Here is an 18,004-nt window from a genome sequence, read left to right on the forward strand (position 1 = left end):
TGCACCTTTATCTGATCTGCCACTAATCCACTCGGGTCTGAACAAAGGACCCAGTGTAAGAGGAAATTCTAAGGGTTGGTACTTTTTTTTTGGTGTGATTTTGGAAGAAGTTTTGTATAAACTTGGTCTCATGTGATCCGTGCAGTGTTTTGAGGACGTCTGACTCAGTCACAGGGCTTTCACAGTTTACTTGTTCACACTTGTGGACTGGAGGTAATATGCTAAATGAAGGTGAATGACTCCTCAGTGTTTGGGTTTAGGACGTTTGCTTCGTTGCACTTGAGTTAGTGTGTTTTTCTTGAAGTAATGAAGTAGCAAAATTGGGGTTATTGTTAGTAGTGGTTAGCAAAAGGATTAGATGTAATTGTGTGCTTTGTGTTGAATTATAGTGCTGGTTTTGAGTGTGAAGTTGTATGTTTATATCCCAGCTCCGGGGGGGCGTATACTGGTTTACCTCCGTCCGTCCATCTGAAACACCCTTTTTCTCAGCAACCACAAATCCTAGCCACTTGGTACTAAACTTCAGCTTGGGGTTCTATACATAGACATCCTATTATTACGTAGACGGAGCATCCAACTTAAATTCTAAAAGCGCTGACGAGGCGCGGGGCCGCCATCTTGGAGTGGTGATACGCTGCACTCAGTGTAATGCGCTGGCAGCGCTGGCTCGCATTTTTTTGTCATAGATGTAGCTACGATAAAGGATAGCGGTGGGGTTATTATTCATAGTTGGCTTCACGTTAATAGAATATCCTGATATTAAAGTGCTGATGACACGTTTTTGACATCTTTGGCGATGTTTTATAACATCAAAAGTAATTCCCGATGATCCATATATTAATTCACGAAGGCGCCTATTTTACAAGTTATGATAAACGCGGCTATTTGGGCAAATTTGACGGGGCTGCAGCACCCAGGAGACGAAGGAGGAGGAGGAGCTATATGACGTCAGCGAAAGAACCTTCCTCCTAACTTACCAGTTTGTTGTTGATGTGACAGGTGTTCAGTTTATCATTATTAGTATTTTTATTATACATTTTATATATATATATATATATATATATATATATATATATATATATATATATATATATATATATATATATATATAAAATATATATATTTTTATATATATATATATAAAAATCTCCTTCTCACCCCCGGCGGGGGGGTGGTATCCATGTCATCCTCAAGCTCGGGTCCTCTACCAGAGGCCTGGGAGTTTGAGGGTTCTGCGCAGTATCTTCGATGTTCCTAGGACTGCGCTCTTCTGGACTGAGGCTTCAGATGTTGTTCCTGGGATTTGCTGGAGCCACTCTCCCAGTTTGGGGATAAGTGCCCCTACTACCACGGGGACCACGCAACCCTTGACCTTCCACATCCGTTCCAGCTGCTCTTTCAACCCTTGATACTTCTCAAGTTTCTCATGTTCCTTCTTCCTGATGTTGGCGTCAGCTGGGATCGCTACATCTATCACCACCACCTTCTTCTGCTCTTTGTCCACCACCACTATGTCCGGTTGGTAAAATATATATATTATGCCTTCGCGTTGTGTTGCCGGCTTTTGCTCCAAAACCCACAAGGATGGGGTAAGTTTATTCAAGTTTCCCAGAGATCCCGAGCTGCATGCGAAGTGGGTGAAGCAAGTCAGGCGCACTCGTGACAAGTGGGAGCCCTCACCAACATCCATCCTGTGCTCTGAACACTTCGATTTGGATTGTTTTGACACCCTTCCCAGCTTAAAAGAATCTCTTGGGTGTTCAGTTCAGCCCAAGCATGTGTTACTACCATCAGCAGTGCCTACACAGTGTTGCCAGATTGGGAGGTTTCCCTCCCAGTTGGGCGGTTTCAAGTGCATTTTGGTGGGTTTTGAACATATTTTGGGCTGGAAAACTTCAGCAGTATCTGGCAACAGATACTGCTGAAGTTTTCCAGCCCAAAATATGTTCAAAACCCACCAAAATGCACTTGAAACCGCCCAACTGGGAGGGAAACCTCCCAATATGGCAACACTGCCAGTATTCCGGAGGGGGTCTACTAGTAGCTATGCCGGATCCAAAGACAGTCCTCCTGTCAGAACATGTGTTGTGAAATGACATAAGATAAAGGTACGTAGAGCTATAGATTCTACATGATAATCATAAATGTAATCATAAAGTCGGCGTGATATCAGTCATATATTTGCTTGTGAAAGCTTGTGGCTTTCATGTAACTGCCGCCTAGCAACGAGAGGCAAAGGGTAAAGAGGGTAGGCTATCATAGATTCTATTCGGAAGAGATCAACACAATTCTAGACTCCCAGAAGAGGAAGAGCTAGCACTAGAGAGTTCACCGGTGTTTTCATGCGCCATTTCCATTGAGTAGAACCAGAGTAGAACAGCCAGCGAACCGCAGCGTGTTCTTCCGCTGACGTCACAGCATGGCCGCGAGCCACGGACCCAGTTTTCTTGCGCTGTGCAATTAAAAGTTGGATGTTTGCGTAACAACAGCTTCTTTTCACGTAATTATAACAGAAATCTAACATGTTTGCCATGTTGTATAGTTTAAGAAATTGCATTGAGTCATGTTCGTGTCATCAGCCCTTTAAGTGAACAGACGTCGGAGATTGTTGAAGTTGAGGAAACGGTGATTAATATCCTCCAAAAAATGTGTGAATACTAAATACATTAGATATAAACAGCTTAACGTTTTTCTATCGGCTACAACCACCAATCTGTTGCAATGGATAGGGTAAATTCAGGTAAAGTGGGACACTTTTTTTTTTTCTTTTTTTTTTTTTTTTTAAATAAAATGCGGTTTTAACAATCTAAATCCATTATAATGATTCAAATGTGTGTATGTTTTCTTTAGATTAAGAACATATCAAAGGGGAAATTAATCTAGTCAGTGAATTTATAATTTATAAGAGCCTAAGTAACTAAGTGACTCCTAAATCAGTTGGTTGACGTTACCTTACCACAGCGACTTTGTATCTTTTTAACCGTCAAACAATAACCATTTATTGCAACACGCCTCATCTGTTATAAATAGTTGTGTATGAGGAACAATTTGTTCGCTCACTTCTCTCGAAAAGATCATGGAATGAGATGGCGAAGTGTAATCTTGTAGCATTTCCTCTACTGTTATTTACAGGTTACTTTAACCGACAAACTTTTTTTTTTTTTTGAAACCGAGAAAAATTTGACAGGTTAACGTAGGTTAACAGCCCTACCCCAACACAATCGAGACCTGTACATTTATACCCGTTGGCGTTCACAATCATCATAATTTCTTCATCATTTATTTCGACTTTATCATATTTAATTTCATTCATGTCTATTATTGTCATACTCTTATGTATTAGACTAGTGCTACCTGATGACGATTTAAGTCTCTTAGCTCCTTCTCAGCTCTGGTAATATACTATTTAAAAAAAACAACAAATAGTACGGTAATGTTAAATCTTACTTATGAAAAGTAATCCCCCTGCTTCTGTTTGAAATGGTTCGCTCGTTTGAGCTGAGCACCAGCCTGGCATCTTGTCTCTTTTCTTCAGTCATGTAGTATGGTGCAGTAATAGACGTTACCTTGATATATATGAGTATCTCGCGCTTATCTCACCACTCCAAGATGGCGACCGTATTTCTCGCGTCAGAACAGCCAACGCTCAGGTCTGTCTCACATCAACTCCCTGTTTACCGACTTGACGTGTTTACGAAACGCACGTAGGAAAATTTTGTAAATTCACCCTGTGTGCGTTTTTGGAAATACATTCAGTCGGTAAACAGGAAGTCAATGTCGGACAGACCTGAAAATGGTCTCCACTGTATAGAACCCCGAGCTGAAGCTCGGTACTAAATCTCAAGCAGTTGTGACTTGTCGTTGCTGAGAAAAGTGTTAGGAAAATTTTGTAAATCCACCCTAACACCCCCCCCCCCCCCCCCCCCCCCCCCCCAAACTGCTTGAGATTTTAGTACCGAGCTTCAGCTTGGGGTTTTCTACAGTGTATGGCATTTTCAGGTCTGTCCTACATTGACTTCCTGTTTACTGACTATGTATTTATGAAACACACAGGGTGGATTTTGATGCCATTTCAAAATGAGTTTACCAGGATGTTATTTGAAATCCCTGAGGAGAACACTGCTCTTGACTTGTTTCAGGGTTAATTATTTGTTGAAGTCAACATTCATAATAAGTGCCCTATTCCTTCAATTGCTTGCATTCTGATATAAGCGAGAGCGGGGGGATACGCAAGTGAGCAGTAGCTCACGGTTGGTCTTGTTCAGTACTGAATAACCGTTATGACTCCTCAGGCTGACCTGATAAATCAGCTGTACCAGGGCAAACTCAAGGACTACGTGCGCTGTCTGGAGTGTGGCAACGAAAGCTGGAGGATTGACACGTATCTGGACATCCCGTTAGTCATCAGGCCTTTCGGAGCCAGTCAGGCCTTTGGCAGCGTGGTATGCATGTCTGTCTTCATGTTCAACCTGTCAGGTGTTTGAAACTGTACCAAACGTGTATACAGTAAATCTTGTGTATATATTTTTAAAAAAATTTTTATATATATATATATTTTTTTTATATATGAATGAGTGATTCCACGCTTATGGGTACTGAAATGGGGACATGAACTTATTTTTAAAAATTCACCTAAAACCATTTCTTTTTTTTTTTTTACCATCAGGTCACAAAACATGTAATCTTTAATGAATGATATGTTAAAAGATAACTTTAATTTTCTGAGATGTAATAAATTTATATGCCAAAGTCAGAACGTAACAGAAGTGTTGTGGACATATATATTCTCAATTTTAACAATGCAGAATTACTTTTTGAAACATAGGAAGGTGATGTTTTAGCAAATATAATTAATAAACATGTGTAGTAGAATAAACATACACATTCTTTCAATAAGATTAACACGGTATATAGCTAGATTGTAATTAATTTGTAACAGACGCGAGATGGACAATCGTAACAGAAGTAATGGAACAGACATCATTTTGGAACTCATAGGCTTGACTTTGGCATATAAATATTTTTTTTTTTTTTTTTTTTTTTTTTTTTATTACATCTCAGAAAATTAAAGTTATCTTTTAACACATCATTCATTAAAGATTACATGTTTTGTGACCTGATGGTAAAAAAAGAAATGGTTTTAGGTGTACAAGTTCATGTCCCCATTTCAGTACCCATAAGCATGGAATCACTCATATATATATATATATATATATATATATATATATATATATATATATATATATATATATATTATATATATAATATAAAATTTTTTAAAGTTGCTACTATGACTAATCAAATGCAATTACGATAACCATAAGTTCATTCTTTGGGGGGGGATTGCATGCATTTGGTCACCTACTGTGGTGTTGCCTAAACATTTGGCTCAATTTTGGCTCCGCCTTTGGCTGAAGCATATCGAGGCACCTGTCTGTATGTGTATGTTTAACTGAGTTCGAGCGTGTTTTAAGAATGTAATTGGCACGCCAGCCTCAGGTAGTGATTACGTTGTGACGCCACACCGCAACTGTGGACAGTGTCTGCTCCATGTTCATCCAATTTCAGTTCGCGATGTAAATCCTCCGTGGCCGAGCAGTCTAGAGCGCTGTCCAGGAAAGGAACAGATTTTATATAGTCGGTTCGAATCCTCGCGTTCATGTATTTCTGAACAGGCTTTAATTCAAATGTATCTTTTCTTCCCAGTCAGAAAAAGGCTGAACTCAGACCTGCACAGGTCTCTAGTTTTTCATGCATCGGGGTTTTTTTTTTAAATTCCAGTTAAATATGAACAAGGTATGTAAGGGGACATTTATGTATTCAGTTTGTGTAGCTGAATCACACCCAGTGTCCTGTTGGATAGATGGTGTGTCTCATAAGTCCTGCAAATCATTGTCGTACCCTGTATAGTGAGCGTATCATCTAGTGGAAAAATAAGACAGGATTAGGATTTATACGTGCATCATGCATGGGTAGTCTAAGAATTGAGCTCCAGATCGCTGACATTTAAGATGTTACTTTACACGAATAACTAATCTTGAAGTATTTGTTTTTAATAAAACTGATAGCTTACCGCGAGTTGGCCTAGTGGTTAGCGTGTCCACCTCTCCGTTGGGAGATCGCGAGTTCTATTTACAGTCGGGTCATATCAAAGACCATCATAAAAATGGTACCTACTGCCGTCTGGCAAGGCACGCTGCAGTACAGATGCGAGTGGGGAGTCAAGCTCTCGCGGTTATCAGAGGGCCGGGCCGGCCCCCCACTGTAACCCTAGCTATGTAATAGGCGAGAGGCCGAGGGCTACGGAAACGGAGATCGGCGTCACCCTATGCACCACATCGCGTAGGAAGGACTTTGATTTGATATTGGCTCATTCTTTTTCACCTTCGATGGAGTATGGTCCAGAAAATTAGTGCTACTGCTAATGTTTACTTCTGTAGCTCAAGTGTATTCGGCTGCGAGTCTTGAATTAGACCTCCATTAAAAGCCAGCACGTTTATAAACGAAGTTTTGTCCTTGCAATGTGATGCATGGAACAGGAAGAAGCACTGCAGGCCTTCATTCAGCCTGAAACTTTGGACGGGCCTAACCAGTACTTCTGCGAGCGCTGCAAGAAGAAATGCGATGCACGCAAGGTGAGCAGAAGCAGATTCGTGCGCACAGTGTCTCCGTAGTGGTTGGGGTTTTTGTTTTTAAACATTATATTATTGTTGCCCCTCTCTGTGTCTGATTCCTCAGGGTCTACGGTTTCTGCACTTTCCCTACCTTCTGACGTTGCAGCTGAAACGTTTCGACTTTGACTACACCACTATGCACCGAATCAAGCTCAACGACCGCATGACCTTCCCTGAGGAGCTTGACATGAGCCCCTTTATTGACCTCGAGGACGAGGTAAAAATCAGCTTCCATGATTTGCCATGGCCAGTGGGTTAATGGTTCTTTTTGAAATTTTTCTCTCAATTTGTTCCTGACTAGTTAGACCCAATTTTTTTTTTTCCCTTTCTCATTTCATCTTTGGTGCATGAAATTACAGAAATCCCCTCAGACAGAGAGCTGCACTGACAGTGGGGCGGAGAATGAAGGCAGTTGCCACAGCGACCAGATGAGCAATGACTTCTCCACAGATGATGGGGTGGACGAGGGCATCTGCCTGGACAGTACCAGCACCACCGAGAGGGTACTTAAGCCAAAGGTATCCTTATTCTTGACCCTGACGCACATGCGTAATAGATGATACATGTTCGTGTTGCTTGAAACATGAAACGTAACTGTAAACAGACGAAAGATCCGACATCCTTCATTTAATTCATCCTGCTTTCTTCCTTTGCAGAGCTCACTAACCTACGAACTCTTCTCGGTAATGGTGCATTCTGGGAGCGCCGCAGGTGGACACTATTACGCCTGCATCAAGTCCTTCAGCGATGGCCAGTGGTACAGCTTCAACGACCAGCACGTCAGCAAGGTTCTTCAGCTTTCATATTTATTTATTTTTTTTAAACATTAACTGGTTTTCAGTATTGGGGCCCGTTTACACGAGGACGCTGTCGGGTAAAAACGACTAAATATTTTATCGGAAGTGCCTTTCGTCTACACGGGGACGGCGTTTCCGAGGCTGAAAAACGGAAAAAATTGAAAACGCCTTCCAGAGTGGATAAGTTAAAAACAGCCCCCGTTGCATATCCGTCTAAACTACCCAATACCGCGAAACTCCGCTCACGTCGGGTACGCGTTTACGTCATACATATGTCATATACTGTACATGCCAGCCCGGGAAGTAAGAAAGTAAGTAAAAAAGTAAGAGCATGTCTGATTACATTGATCCAACGGACCTTCAAGCTGCTCTGGCAGCTTTAATAAACGTCCAGGAGTCCTTCGAACATCTATACCGAATCTGCACATATACCGTTAATGAACAGAGGCGGGTATAGTATGCTTTTTTTTTTTTTTTTTTTTTTTAAAAACTTACTTTCTTACTTACCATAGCCAGAGTAGTCAAAGTTTTCGCGGCGCAGATGTGCAGATCAGACAAGACGGAAGACGTTGCGCATGCGTGCAGACATAGCGGAGGTCTTTCACAGCACCACCTAGCCGCCTGGCATGCACATCCAATTGAATTCCACACATTTATGCGTCACCGTATAGACGCAGATTTCCTCCTTGAAAACGGTCGTGTAGACGTGGAAAAAAGCGAGAACGGAAACGGACTTTTGCGTTTTTGTTTCAGACCGTCCCCGTGTAAAATGGGCCTTAATTATATTCTAAAGATGCTGTTTTATTTTTGCTGTAGATCACACAAGATGACATCAGAAAGACACATGGTGGTTCCTCAGGGAGCAGAGGCTATTACTCCAGTGCCTTTGCCAGGTAAATAAAACCTCATCTCTTCCCCTACCACACACACACAGAGACACGTCTGCCTCTGGCTGCTGTTTTGACGGTGGGGCTTCAAAGGCAAAAGTCTACACGTTCCCATCTTAAAAACAGACACGGTCACCATGAACTTCAACCATTAAACAACTAAATGATGTCTCTCTGAAATGAAAACAAACTCTTTATGTAAGCATGAACAAAGCCCCATTTAGTGCTTTCCCCCCTCTGTCACGCAGTTGTGGTTTTCAAGATGCCTATGGAGCACTTGCATGTGACGTCACATCCGCTCCAGATTGTAGACAAATGCCATCTTGTCGGTTAAACGCCATATTTCCGCCGTCTTTCCGACACTGACTTTCATTATTTTTCGCCGAAATATTCAGATATTACCGTGCCACAATGCCGGAGAGTTACATGGCATATAAATGCCACAACAGGAGAGGTCAGAAAACGGGAAGTTAGTTTCATAGGCTGCCACGGGACCCTGACAGGCGCGCAAAATGGATTGCTGCTATCAGCCGGGCTGATCCAAACAACAAGAACAAGGCATGGGTACCGACTGGAAGGAACGATCACTGGCGCCTGTGCAGTGACCATTTCATCTCAGGTTCGTCATGTATTTATTTCAGTATATCCATGTGGTTATTCGCGGCATAAGTTTATGACTTGCTCTAATAAAAAATTCCGGGAAGTTGGGGCGGGGTGGATTGGGTCTTTAGCGGTGTGGTACGAAAAAAACAGTAAAGAACTTATAAGAATTTACCACTGTCTTAGTAGTAAATCCTTATAAGGATTTATAAATAAATATATATGCCATGTATGATTCACCATAATCGGCTGGTCAGTCCTATGCTGGATACTACTGATATATCTAGTATCAGCACTAGTACTCAATACTTAAGTGACTTACCCGTCCAATGAGGATTGTTATTTTCTTCTTTACAAGATGCCACATCTTAGGGGGGCTGACAAATCCTGAATTTCTGTAGAGATAACTGTCCAAAGATTTATAAGCACGCAGTGCTTCACCACTGAACAGCGAGGGAAAGTTTATGAGGTAATTATACACATCCGGGTATTCCACCTCCGGCAGTTCAATATCCACTGACACGGTCGTGAAAACTCCGTCCGGTAAGCCATAAGGGTCACTAATCTGTAGATCGTTTATTTTAGACATGTATCTAGTTATCTGTTCATTAGAAAAATGAGCCGTGTAGTCCGTCGGTTGAAATTGATCCATTCTGTACACGAGTGCAGCAGTATTCAGCGGCGTTTTTTACCGACAAGATGGCGGCTGTTAACTTTCCGGTCACGTGACTGCAAGATCTCTATAGAGTTGTCCAAGTAACAACATTCTTACATCACTGGTGTTTCTGACTGGAAATAATCCCCATAATTATGTTTTGTGTTCTAACAGCTCCACAAACGCATACATGCTCATATATAGACTGAAAGATTCCTCAAGGAATGCAAGTAAGAGAAGTTATTGTTGTACTTTTCCAACCTAATAGTTGCATTTAAAAATCAATAGTTCGGTGATGTTGCTGAAATATTTTGCTGGTTTGGAAATAAAACGCTAACTACTACTGTGCGCAGAATACCTCGACGTCGAAGACTTCCCAGAGCACATAAAGCGTCTCGTTCAAAGAGAACGAGAGTCCGAAGAGCAGGAGAAGAGACAGAGAGAGATCGAGCGCAATACTTGCAAGGTACTGCATGCACCTCTTTAAACTTTTTTTTTTTACTGCAACTTTTAATGCGCAGTTTCTCGGTCTGAATACTCACACCTCCGTTTTCCCTCATTTGTCTAGATCAAGCTGTTCTGCATGCATCCTGTCAAGATGATGATGATGATGGAGAACAAGCTGGAGGTTCACAAGGACAAAACGCTCCGAGAGGCCACAGAAATGGCATACAAGGTAAGCCTTGGACAGGTTTATTAGTGACTGCTGTGTGTAGACTGTTGCGCATAACGCCTGTCAGAAGTGTGTGTATATGCACATGTTGATTCATTTGTCGTGTTAACTCTGAACATAATGCTTCCACCACCATGTTTCACTGTACATACCGAAAAGCTGAAATGGCAGTAAACCTGATCACCCAAACTATCTTCACTGTATTAGGTGATTATACACTATACACACAGTTATATTTGTGTGTTTGCTTTGTCCTGCTAGCTGATGGATCTTGAGGGTGTAGTTCCTCTGGACTGCTGTCGCTTAGTGAAGTATGATGAATTTCATGAATATCTGGAGTGCTCATATGAGGGGGAGGAGGATATGCCTATGGGGCTGCTCCTTGGTGGGGTTAAATCTTCCTACATGTTCGATTTGCTCCTAGAGACCCGCCGACCCGACCAAGTGTTCCAGCCTTATAAACCTGGAGGTACCATGAATCACACACATTTCGCCATTTCCTAATGTGAAAATTTGCCACTTTTTCGAAATTAAAAGGTTGTTTGAATTGATTTGTGGAATGTGCGGCTGTGTTTAACTCTTCAGAGGTGATGGTGAAGGTCCATGTGGTGGATCTGAAGAGTGAGACCATCGCTGCTCCAGTCAGCGTCAGGGCATACCTCAACCAAACCATTACAGAGTTCAAGCAACTCATTGCACAAGTGCGTGTTTTGTTTTTGTTTTTTTTCCCCCCTCTCTCGCTGTCTGCAGACATGCGTATAGATCCTTTTCACTCACGTGACCTTCGTAAACGCGACCGCCATTTTGGACATGAAGAAATAACGGTTTATGGCACAGACCCTTTCAGTTCTCGCTCATCTCGCTGCTACAATGACTGCTTAGACTGCAACAATAATACCTAACACACATTTAAGTATCCGTCGTGAAGACGTGAAACTCGACGAGTGCGTTCATTAAGTTAACACAATCTAAAAGTAGACATACCATCACACTGCCCTGGCGCTGTGTACAGTTTACCTTCTATGGTTTGTGCACTCACTATTTGCCATTACTTTCTCCAACCCAGTGTTCGAACTATGCCGATATTTTCGGGGGTCCCCTTTTTTCCCTTGGGGGGGGGCGCTTGCGCTTGTCTCAGAGCGCGGATCTCCAAACACATGAGAAGCCTATCTTACGCACATATCACGCGGACTCCACACCTCCACACACGCATCGCGTCTGAAGTCATAACTCATCAGGGGAAATCGTGTCCGCATTGGCATGTTCAAAAAACAACCTCGCGTCAACAATGATACCACACGCAAGAAAAAAAAAACAGTCAGGCTACTCAACACATCTGATCCACAGCAGCACCAAAGCATCACTGGAAATCATGTCAACAACCAATCTTCCATTTCAACACGCGTCAACAAACAAATGGCACCACAAACATGAACGAATCGGTCAGGCTACCGATTCCAAACCCACAGCAGACGAATAATTAAATGCATCTTACCTTAAAGCAGAATCGACCACAAAGGAAGTGTGTTGGCACTGTTGGCACACTTCCTTTCTACTAGTTTTGGCCCTTTTCCACTACCCTTTTTCAGCTCGCTTCAGCTCACTTCAGCCCGACACGGCTCGCGTTTCGATTACCAAAAAACAGCACGACTCAGCTCGCTTCAGCCCTGCTTAGCCCCTAAAACTCGCACCGTTTTGGAGTGGGGCTGAAGCGAGCCAAAGCAAGCCGAGTGAGGCTGGGGGCGTGAGCAGACACTTCCCTGTGCACTGATTGGTGAGGAGGAGTGTCCTCACATACCCACACACGCCCCGCGAGCACGCTGGGATCTGTAAACACCGTAAACCCGGAAGAAGAAGAATTCCGAATTACGAGAATTATGAAGCCTTATGCGCCTCGCCTCATCTATACGCTCTTGCCAGTATCTGTTGGCGTTGTCGGTGACAACAAGCCACAGCACCAAGACCAGCAACACTAACATGTCCTCTATGTTTATTGTTTACTATCCGGGTCGTGAGACTACCGCTTAAAAGATCACTGATGTCACTGTTTGCGCTGCTTAACGACATCACGTGACGTCCACCCACTTTCGCTAACTCCACCCAATGTGTCCACCCACTTCCAGCCAGCACGGTTCAGCGCGGTTGTAGTCGAAATGCAACTCCAGCAGCCCCACTCAGCTCGACTCAGCACGGCACGACTCAGCCGCGTTTGTAGTGGAAAAGCGGCATTTGTGTCCCCAACCTGGCAGCAGCAGTCGTTGTCATATCGGTTTATTTTATCTTTGATGTAAACACAACACTTTGGATATGCAAATGCTTCCCGTTACACACGATTGCTATGTCAATAAACATCATTTTGCCAATATTTTAGAGACCATCCATCTTCTCCGTCGGTTGGGATCCGATAAAATGATAAATCTTGCCTTGTGTGTTGATGGTTACTACATCCAGGTGCACAACAATATAATGGCATGATGGAAGTCTTGCTGAAAATAAAAACTTTCTTTGATGGCTATATTCCTTTCGATGCTTCGCCGTCGTTCCTCGTTGGCTGTGGTAGACTACTGGTAGCTCATGTCCAAAATGGCAGCCGCGTTTGTTGTAACGTCACGTGGGAAGGGTCTATACCACAAGCACTATGATCTGTTCATTTGATGCATGAAAGTCCAAGCCTGATCCTGGATAATCTAGCAGCCAGTGGCTTTTTTTTTTTTTTGATAAATTTTCACTTGGTTTTAAAGATTGGAAAATCTCACCAAAGAGCAACCTCTTCCTTTTTTCAGGCCACTGGGCTGTCTGCAGAAACCATGCGAGTCGTCCTGGAGCGCTGCTATAATGACCTCAGGCTTCTCTACGTGCCCAACAAGACACTGAAAGCTGAGGGTTTCTTCAGGAGTAACAAGGTTCCATTTTCTAAAAACCAAAGGGGGAAAATTCCCAAACTATTTATCAGAAGTTCCTCATCAATGTGTTGGTAAAAATTCTGCCTTGATCATCATCTTGTAATATCGAATAGTTTCGTCTCCCTTTAGGTTTTTGTGGAGAGCTCGGAGTCCGAGGACCACCAGGCTACATTCACTGAGTCGCTCCTATGGAAGCTTCTGGACCGTCACGGCAACACAATCAGACTGTTTGTTTCGCTTCCGGAGCAGTCTCCAGGTTCCATGGCCCACAGAACTAGTTGCCCCAAAGTGAGCGGTGACTCTGAGGACTCATTTGAGGGGGCTAAAAGCAGCGGCCAGTGCGTAGAGGCCATACTGGAAGAGAGCACGGAGAAGTTAAAGAACCTTTCCCTCCAGCAGAAGCAGCAGCAGAAACAAACCTCCAGCACCAGCGAGAGCCAGAAGAGTTCGGACCACAGCGATTTCGAGCACCTCGATTTCCCGCAGCCTGAGAACCAGCTGGCTTCGGAGGAACGCTCCGACTCGGATGCCAACAACGACCGCAGCACCAGCTCCGTGGACTCGGACATCCTGAGCTCGAGCCACAGCAGCGACACGCTTTGCAACGCTGACGGCGCACCACTGCCTCTGGCCAACGGCCTCGACTCGCACAGCATCACCAGCAGCCGCCGCTCCAAAGCCCACGAGGGCAAGAAGGAGACGTGGGATACAGCTGAGGAGGACTCGGGCACTGATAGCGAATACGATGAGAACGGCAAGAGTAAAACACAGACACATTACCTGTACTTCAGAGCAGAACCGTATGCACAAGAGGATGCTGCTGGAAATGGGCAGAAAGGTAAGGAACTGTGTATGGGGGGGGAGTAGCAGAAGGGGCTTCCTCTCCCTTTGATGTATTATAAGTATTTACCTCGTTTTTTTTTTTTATCATTATTTAAAGATTTTTTGGGGGGCTTTTTTCACCTTTATTATTGGATAGGACAGTGTAGAGACAGGAAATGAGCAGGAGAGAGAGACGGGGAGGGATCGGGAAATGACCTCGGGCCGGAATCGAACCCGGGTCCCCGGATTTATGGTATGGCGCCTTATCCACCTGAGCCACGACGCCCCCTTTACCTTGGTTTTTAACGGGTTGTTTTACAATCGGGGTACAAAGTTTGTGTCTCAGGGGTTCTTGTACCAGTTTTTAAGTGAAGGACAAGTTAAAGAACAGATTTCAGGTAATTTTTTGACGTACGTGTATGGTAGTTTTGTGTAATCTGCTATAAGATGGGAGAAACAAATGAAGTGATTCTCGGAGAGGACGTTTTTTTTTTTTTTTTGACAATTCAGAATCCACTGCTTCCATAGTGCTTTTAAATATAAGGCTGTAAGCTTTGTGTTAGTTGTCTCTAATATTTATGTCCCAATATCTTGACCACATTTTAGGATGAAAATAATCGTTTATGTTATTTTATATTGAAAAATTAGCTGTCTCGGAGAGGACTTTTTTTTTTTTTTTTTTTTTTTTTTGACACAATTACATACTAATTTGATCAAAATAGTCTGAAACCTTACTGGCATTCAACATTAAAACTTAACTATGTTTCCAATGATATGGAACCAAATATTTGTTTTGTGTTATAAAGAATGATTTAAGTGCATCCTTTTTGGAGCTACCTGTGGTCAAAAAAGCACTTTTTTTCTAAATGACGTGAGTAATTTTGCTAAATATGACACACATTGCTAGTCTGGTTAACACCAGACCATATCACAAGTGAAATATGGTCTGGAATCCGCCTATTGAATTTCTCGTAGGGGAGGCGTGGTTTACGATTGTCAACAGCCGTTTATTGGACGTTGCGAATGTCTACCATTTGGCGTATACATAGCCCATGGCCAATCATGGCAGTTGTACTCGGTGATGTAGTTAGAGCGACGAAGAGGCGAAGAAGATGCCGTTCTTTTTTTTTTTTTTTTTAAACAGAAAGAAGACAGACGCTGTTCTTTTTTAAAACAAACTTTCGCTCTAAACTATTCAGAACAGTGTCTAAAGCTTGATCGAAAGTTTGGTTCGTATTGCTCGCCACCATGTTAAATGTGATCCATAAACAGTCCCAAATAAACTACAAGCTTCCGTTTGTCGAGTAGTACGCGTCACCGTCTTTCCACCCCTCCCCACTCTCTGATTGGCTCCCTAACTCAGGCGAGCCTTTAGACCATAGTTTCCATGCTGTCTTTTCAGATCGGAACGATTGTGCAAAGCAGCATGGGATTTCCCAGGCCACACATTCACCGAAAATAACGTTATCACCAATTTTCTTTTTTTTTTTTTGCATGGTAAATAGAGCTATCACAGGGCTACAATAAACAACCAAGTTTATTTAGTCAAGCCTTTTGATATTGACTAAGTGTTAAATGTGATTTTTAGCTTGCGTACCCTGATTGTAAAACAACCCTAACCCTAATCTGATTATACTTCTCTCTTTCTAGCGTGTTACCTGCAAAATGGGCCCAAAAATAGCATGTTGAAGTTGTTTTGCGAGCTGTTGCGATTGTAATTTGACTTGTCTTGTGACACTGTCAGCTGAATGAAAATCACAATGTATTTTTTGCCATTCAAGTGAAAATGCCACATTGGTTTTAGCTGTGAGTGCATGACTCTACTGGTGAACGTTTTTCCCCACCTGCACGTTCAGAGTGAAGTAAAAAATGGTTTCGGTTGAAAATGTCATTGCTTTTGGATGGAAGATGATGGCTTTTTATCTTGTAGGTGACCTGATACTAATCAATCACTAATTATTCTATCCACGTTCACTGGATATGAGCAGTCGTGTGTTCTGATTGGCTACTCTACTACTAGGATATCAGCTCTTATACCGTGAGTAGAGAGAAACAAAATGGAGCGTTTTGCTGAAGGATGAAATAAAAACTCCTACTTGGGGTGGAGAAAAACCAAAATTATGGAAAAAAGCAACCAAATATGGAAAGTATTTGATGGTAAGAACTTTTTTCTCCCCCCCCAGTCATTTCACTGGTTTGTTGACATTCTTCATCTTAAAGCATTAAAATTTGTTGAATTTTTATTTTTAGGCTGGTTTAAAAGCTCAAAGAAGTTTTGAAAATTTCAGTTATGTAATGTCCAAGGAAGAATTAAAACGTCTAACGCTATTCTGTACCTCGGCACAACAGCAAGACTGCACTTTCTACAAGAAAACAACACGAAAGGCAATTTGTGCAGCCATCGACAAGTTTTTAAGAAGCCTGCCTAAGCGGAAATGATTTTGTCAGATGTTTTGCATAAAAATTATTTATCGAATTTGCAAAAAAATAAAAATGCTTGGTTTCTCAAAATCCAGTGAATGTGGATAGAATGTTATTCCACTCAATTTCTTCATACATGGCTTATAGCCGACTCAGTGCTACGTGCCTCGTTGGCCATCAGTTCATGTATGACTTGATTTCATGGAACAAGTCATCTCATCTCATTATCTGTAGCTGCTTTATCCTTCTACAGGGTCGCAGGCAAGCTGGAGCCTATCCCAGCTGACTACGGGTGAAAGGCGGGGTACACCCTGGACAAGTCGTCAGGTCATCACAGGGCTGACACATAGACACAGACAACCATTCACACTCACATTCACACCTACGGTCAATTTAGAGTCACCAGTTAACCTAACCTGCATGTCTTTGGACTGTGGGGGAAACCGGAGCACCCGGAGGAAACCCACGCGGACACGGGGAGAACATGCAAACTCCACACAGAAAGGCCCTCGAACCCAGACCTTCTTGCTGTGAGGCGACAGCGCTAACCACTACACCACCGTGCTGCCCTAGTTTGGTCCTGCGTTTGCTTTCCTTTGCAACATGACGTCTTTTCTTCTTGCTTTCCGTTACTGTAGTCGGTCTTTCACGTTTCATTCGCATCCTCCGTTTTTCTCTCCTGTTTCAAATTTGTATCCCACAATGCCTTGCGCGAACGGGGAAAGCCCACCACGTGATGCATGATGTAGTATCTTGAATTGGGTCATGGTGAAGCAGGAAAAAATAGCGGAGAATTTAAGGCCACATTAATTGTTCTATTGCGGGGGGGGGCACGAATAAAAATGGAAGTCTGTGATTCAAATTCAGTAGCTTTCGTTCCACTAAACAAAAATAATTGGCGTCAGGGAAAATTCTGTTTATGACCTACACTTGAATCTGAAAGGCAGTCTAGCTTTAATTTTCTTTAACACTGTATAATCCACTTGTTCTAATACTTTTTGTCGTTTCTATCATAACTAATTGACGGGGACTTCCATGCTGGATGATCCAAAGCTACTTAAAAACTTGCTATTTTCTTTTCTCAGATGATTTAGGTTTTTCGGTTTAGTGCTTTGTACGCTGTAGTTGTTGGCTGTATTAGAAGCGTAATGAAACACCACCACGTCTGATTAATTTCCTGTAAGTGCATGTACGGTGTGTAATATTGTAGCATCCTAATGCTCTGATTTTATTGGTGTGAAATTGTGTACTGCAGTCGTCTTTAGGATCTAATACAAAGGTCAAAGTTGTGTAAATAATTAACCGATATACAATGCATCCCTGTTATCTACTTTGCAGTAATCGAATTTAAATAATTTATTCACGCTTTGGTGTTTTCTCCATGCTTTCAGGTTTACTTGTCCATGTTGATAAAAGGATCACTCTGGCAGCATTCAAGCAGAACCTGGAGCCGTTCGTCGGAGTCCCCTCTACGCAGTTCAAGGTCTTCCGGGTCTACGCAAACAACCAGGAGTTTGAGAGCGTGCGACTCAACGAGACTCTTTCTTCTTTCTCAGATGACAACAAGGTTTG

At 42.6% G+C, this 18,004-nt stretch overlaps 1 protein-coding gene across 3 annotated transcripts in view; it reads left to right on the forward strand.

Moving 5' to 3' along the window:
- The window catches only part of usp47 (ubiquitin specific peptidase 47), a 98,997-nt gene that overhangs the window by 61,859 nt on the left and 19,134 nt on the right, over window positions 1–18,004 (forward strand). For all 3 annotated transcript variants that reach the window (XM_060940953.1, XM_060940954.1, XM_060940955.1), the window contains 14 exons: window positions 4,293–4,442; window positions 6,540–6,635; window positions 6,739–6,891; window positions 7,034–7,192; window positions 7,331–7,462; window positions 8,288–8,364; window positions 9,788–9,843; window positions 9,967–10,079; window positions 10,182–10,289; window positions 10,548–10,755; window positions 10,872–10,987; window positions 13,070–13,189; window positions 13,319–14,027; window positions 17,824–17,999. In XM_060940953.1, coding sequence (XP_060796936.1) covers window positions 4,293–4,442; window positions 6,540–6,635; window positions 6,739–6,891; window positions 7,034–7,192; window positions 7,331–7,462; window positions 8,288–8,364; window positions 9,788–9,843; window positions 9,967–10,079; window positions 10,182–10,289; window positions 10,548–10,755; window positions 10,872–10,987; window positions 13,070–13,189; window positions 13,319–14,027; window positions 17,824–17,999 — 2,373 coding nt within the window. The remainder of the gene's footprint in view (window positions 1–4,292; window positions 4,443–6,539; window positions 6,636–6,738; window positions 6,892–7,033; window positions 7,193–7,330; window positions 7,463–8,287; window positions 8,365–9,787; window positions 9,844–9,966; window positions 10,080–10,181; window positions 10,290–10,547; window positions 10,756–10,871; window positions 10,988–13,069; window positions 13,190–13,318; window positions 14,028–17,823; window positions 18,000–18,004) is intronic.

This window comes from Neoarius graeffei, chromosome 15 (genome assembly GCF_027579695.1).
Source record: "Neoarius graeffei isolate fNeoGra1 chromosome 15, fNeoGra1.pri, whole genome shotgun sequence".
In the NCBI taxonomy this organism is placed as follows: Eukaryota; Metazoa; Chordata; class Actinopteri; order Siluriformes; family Ariidae; genus Neoarius; species Neoarius graeffei.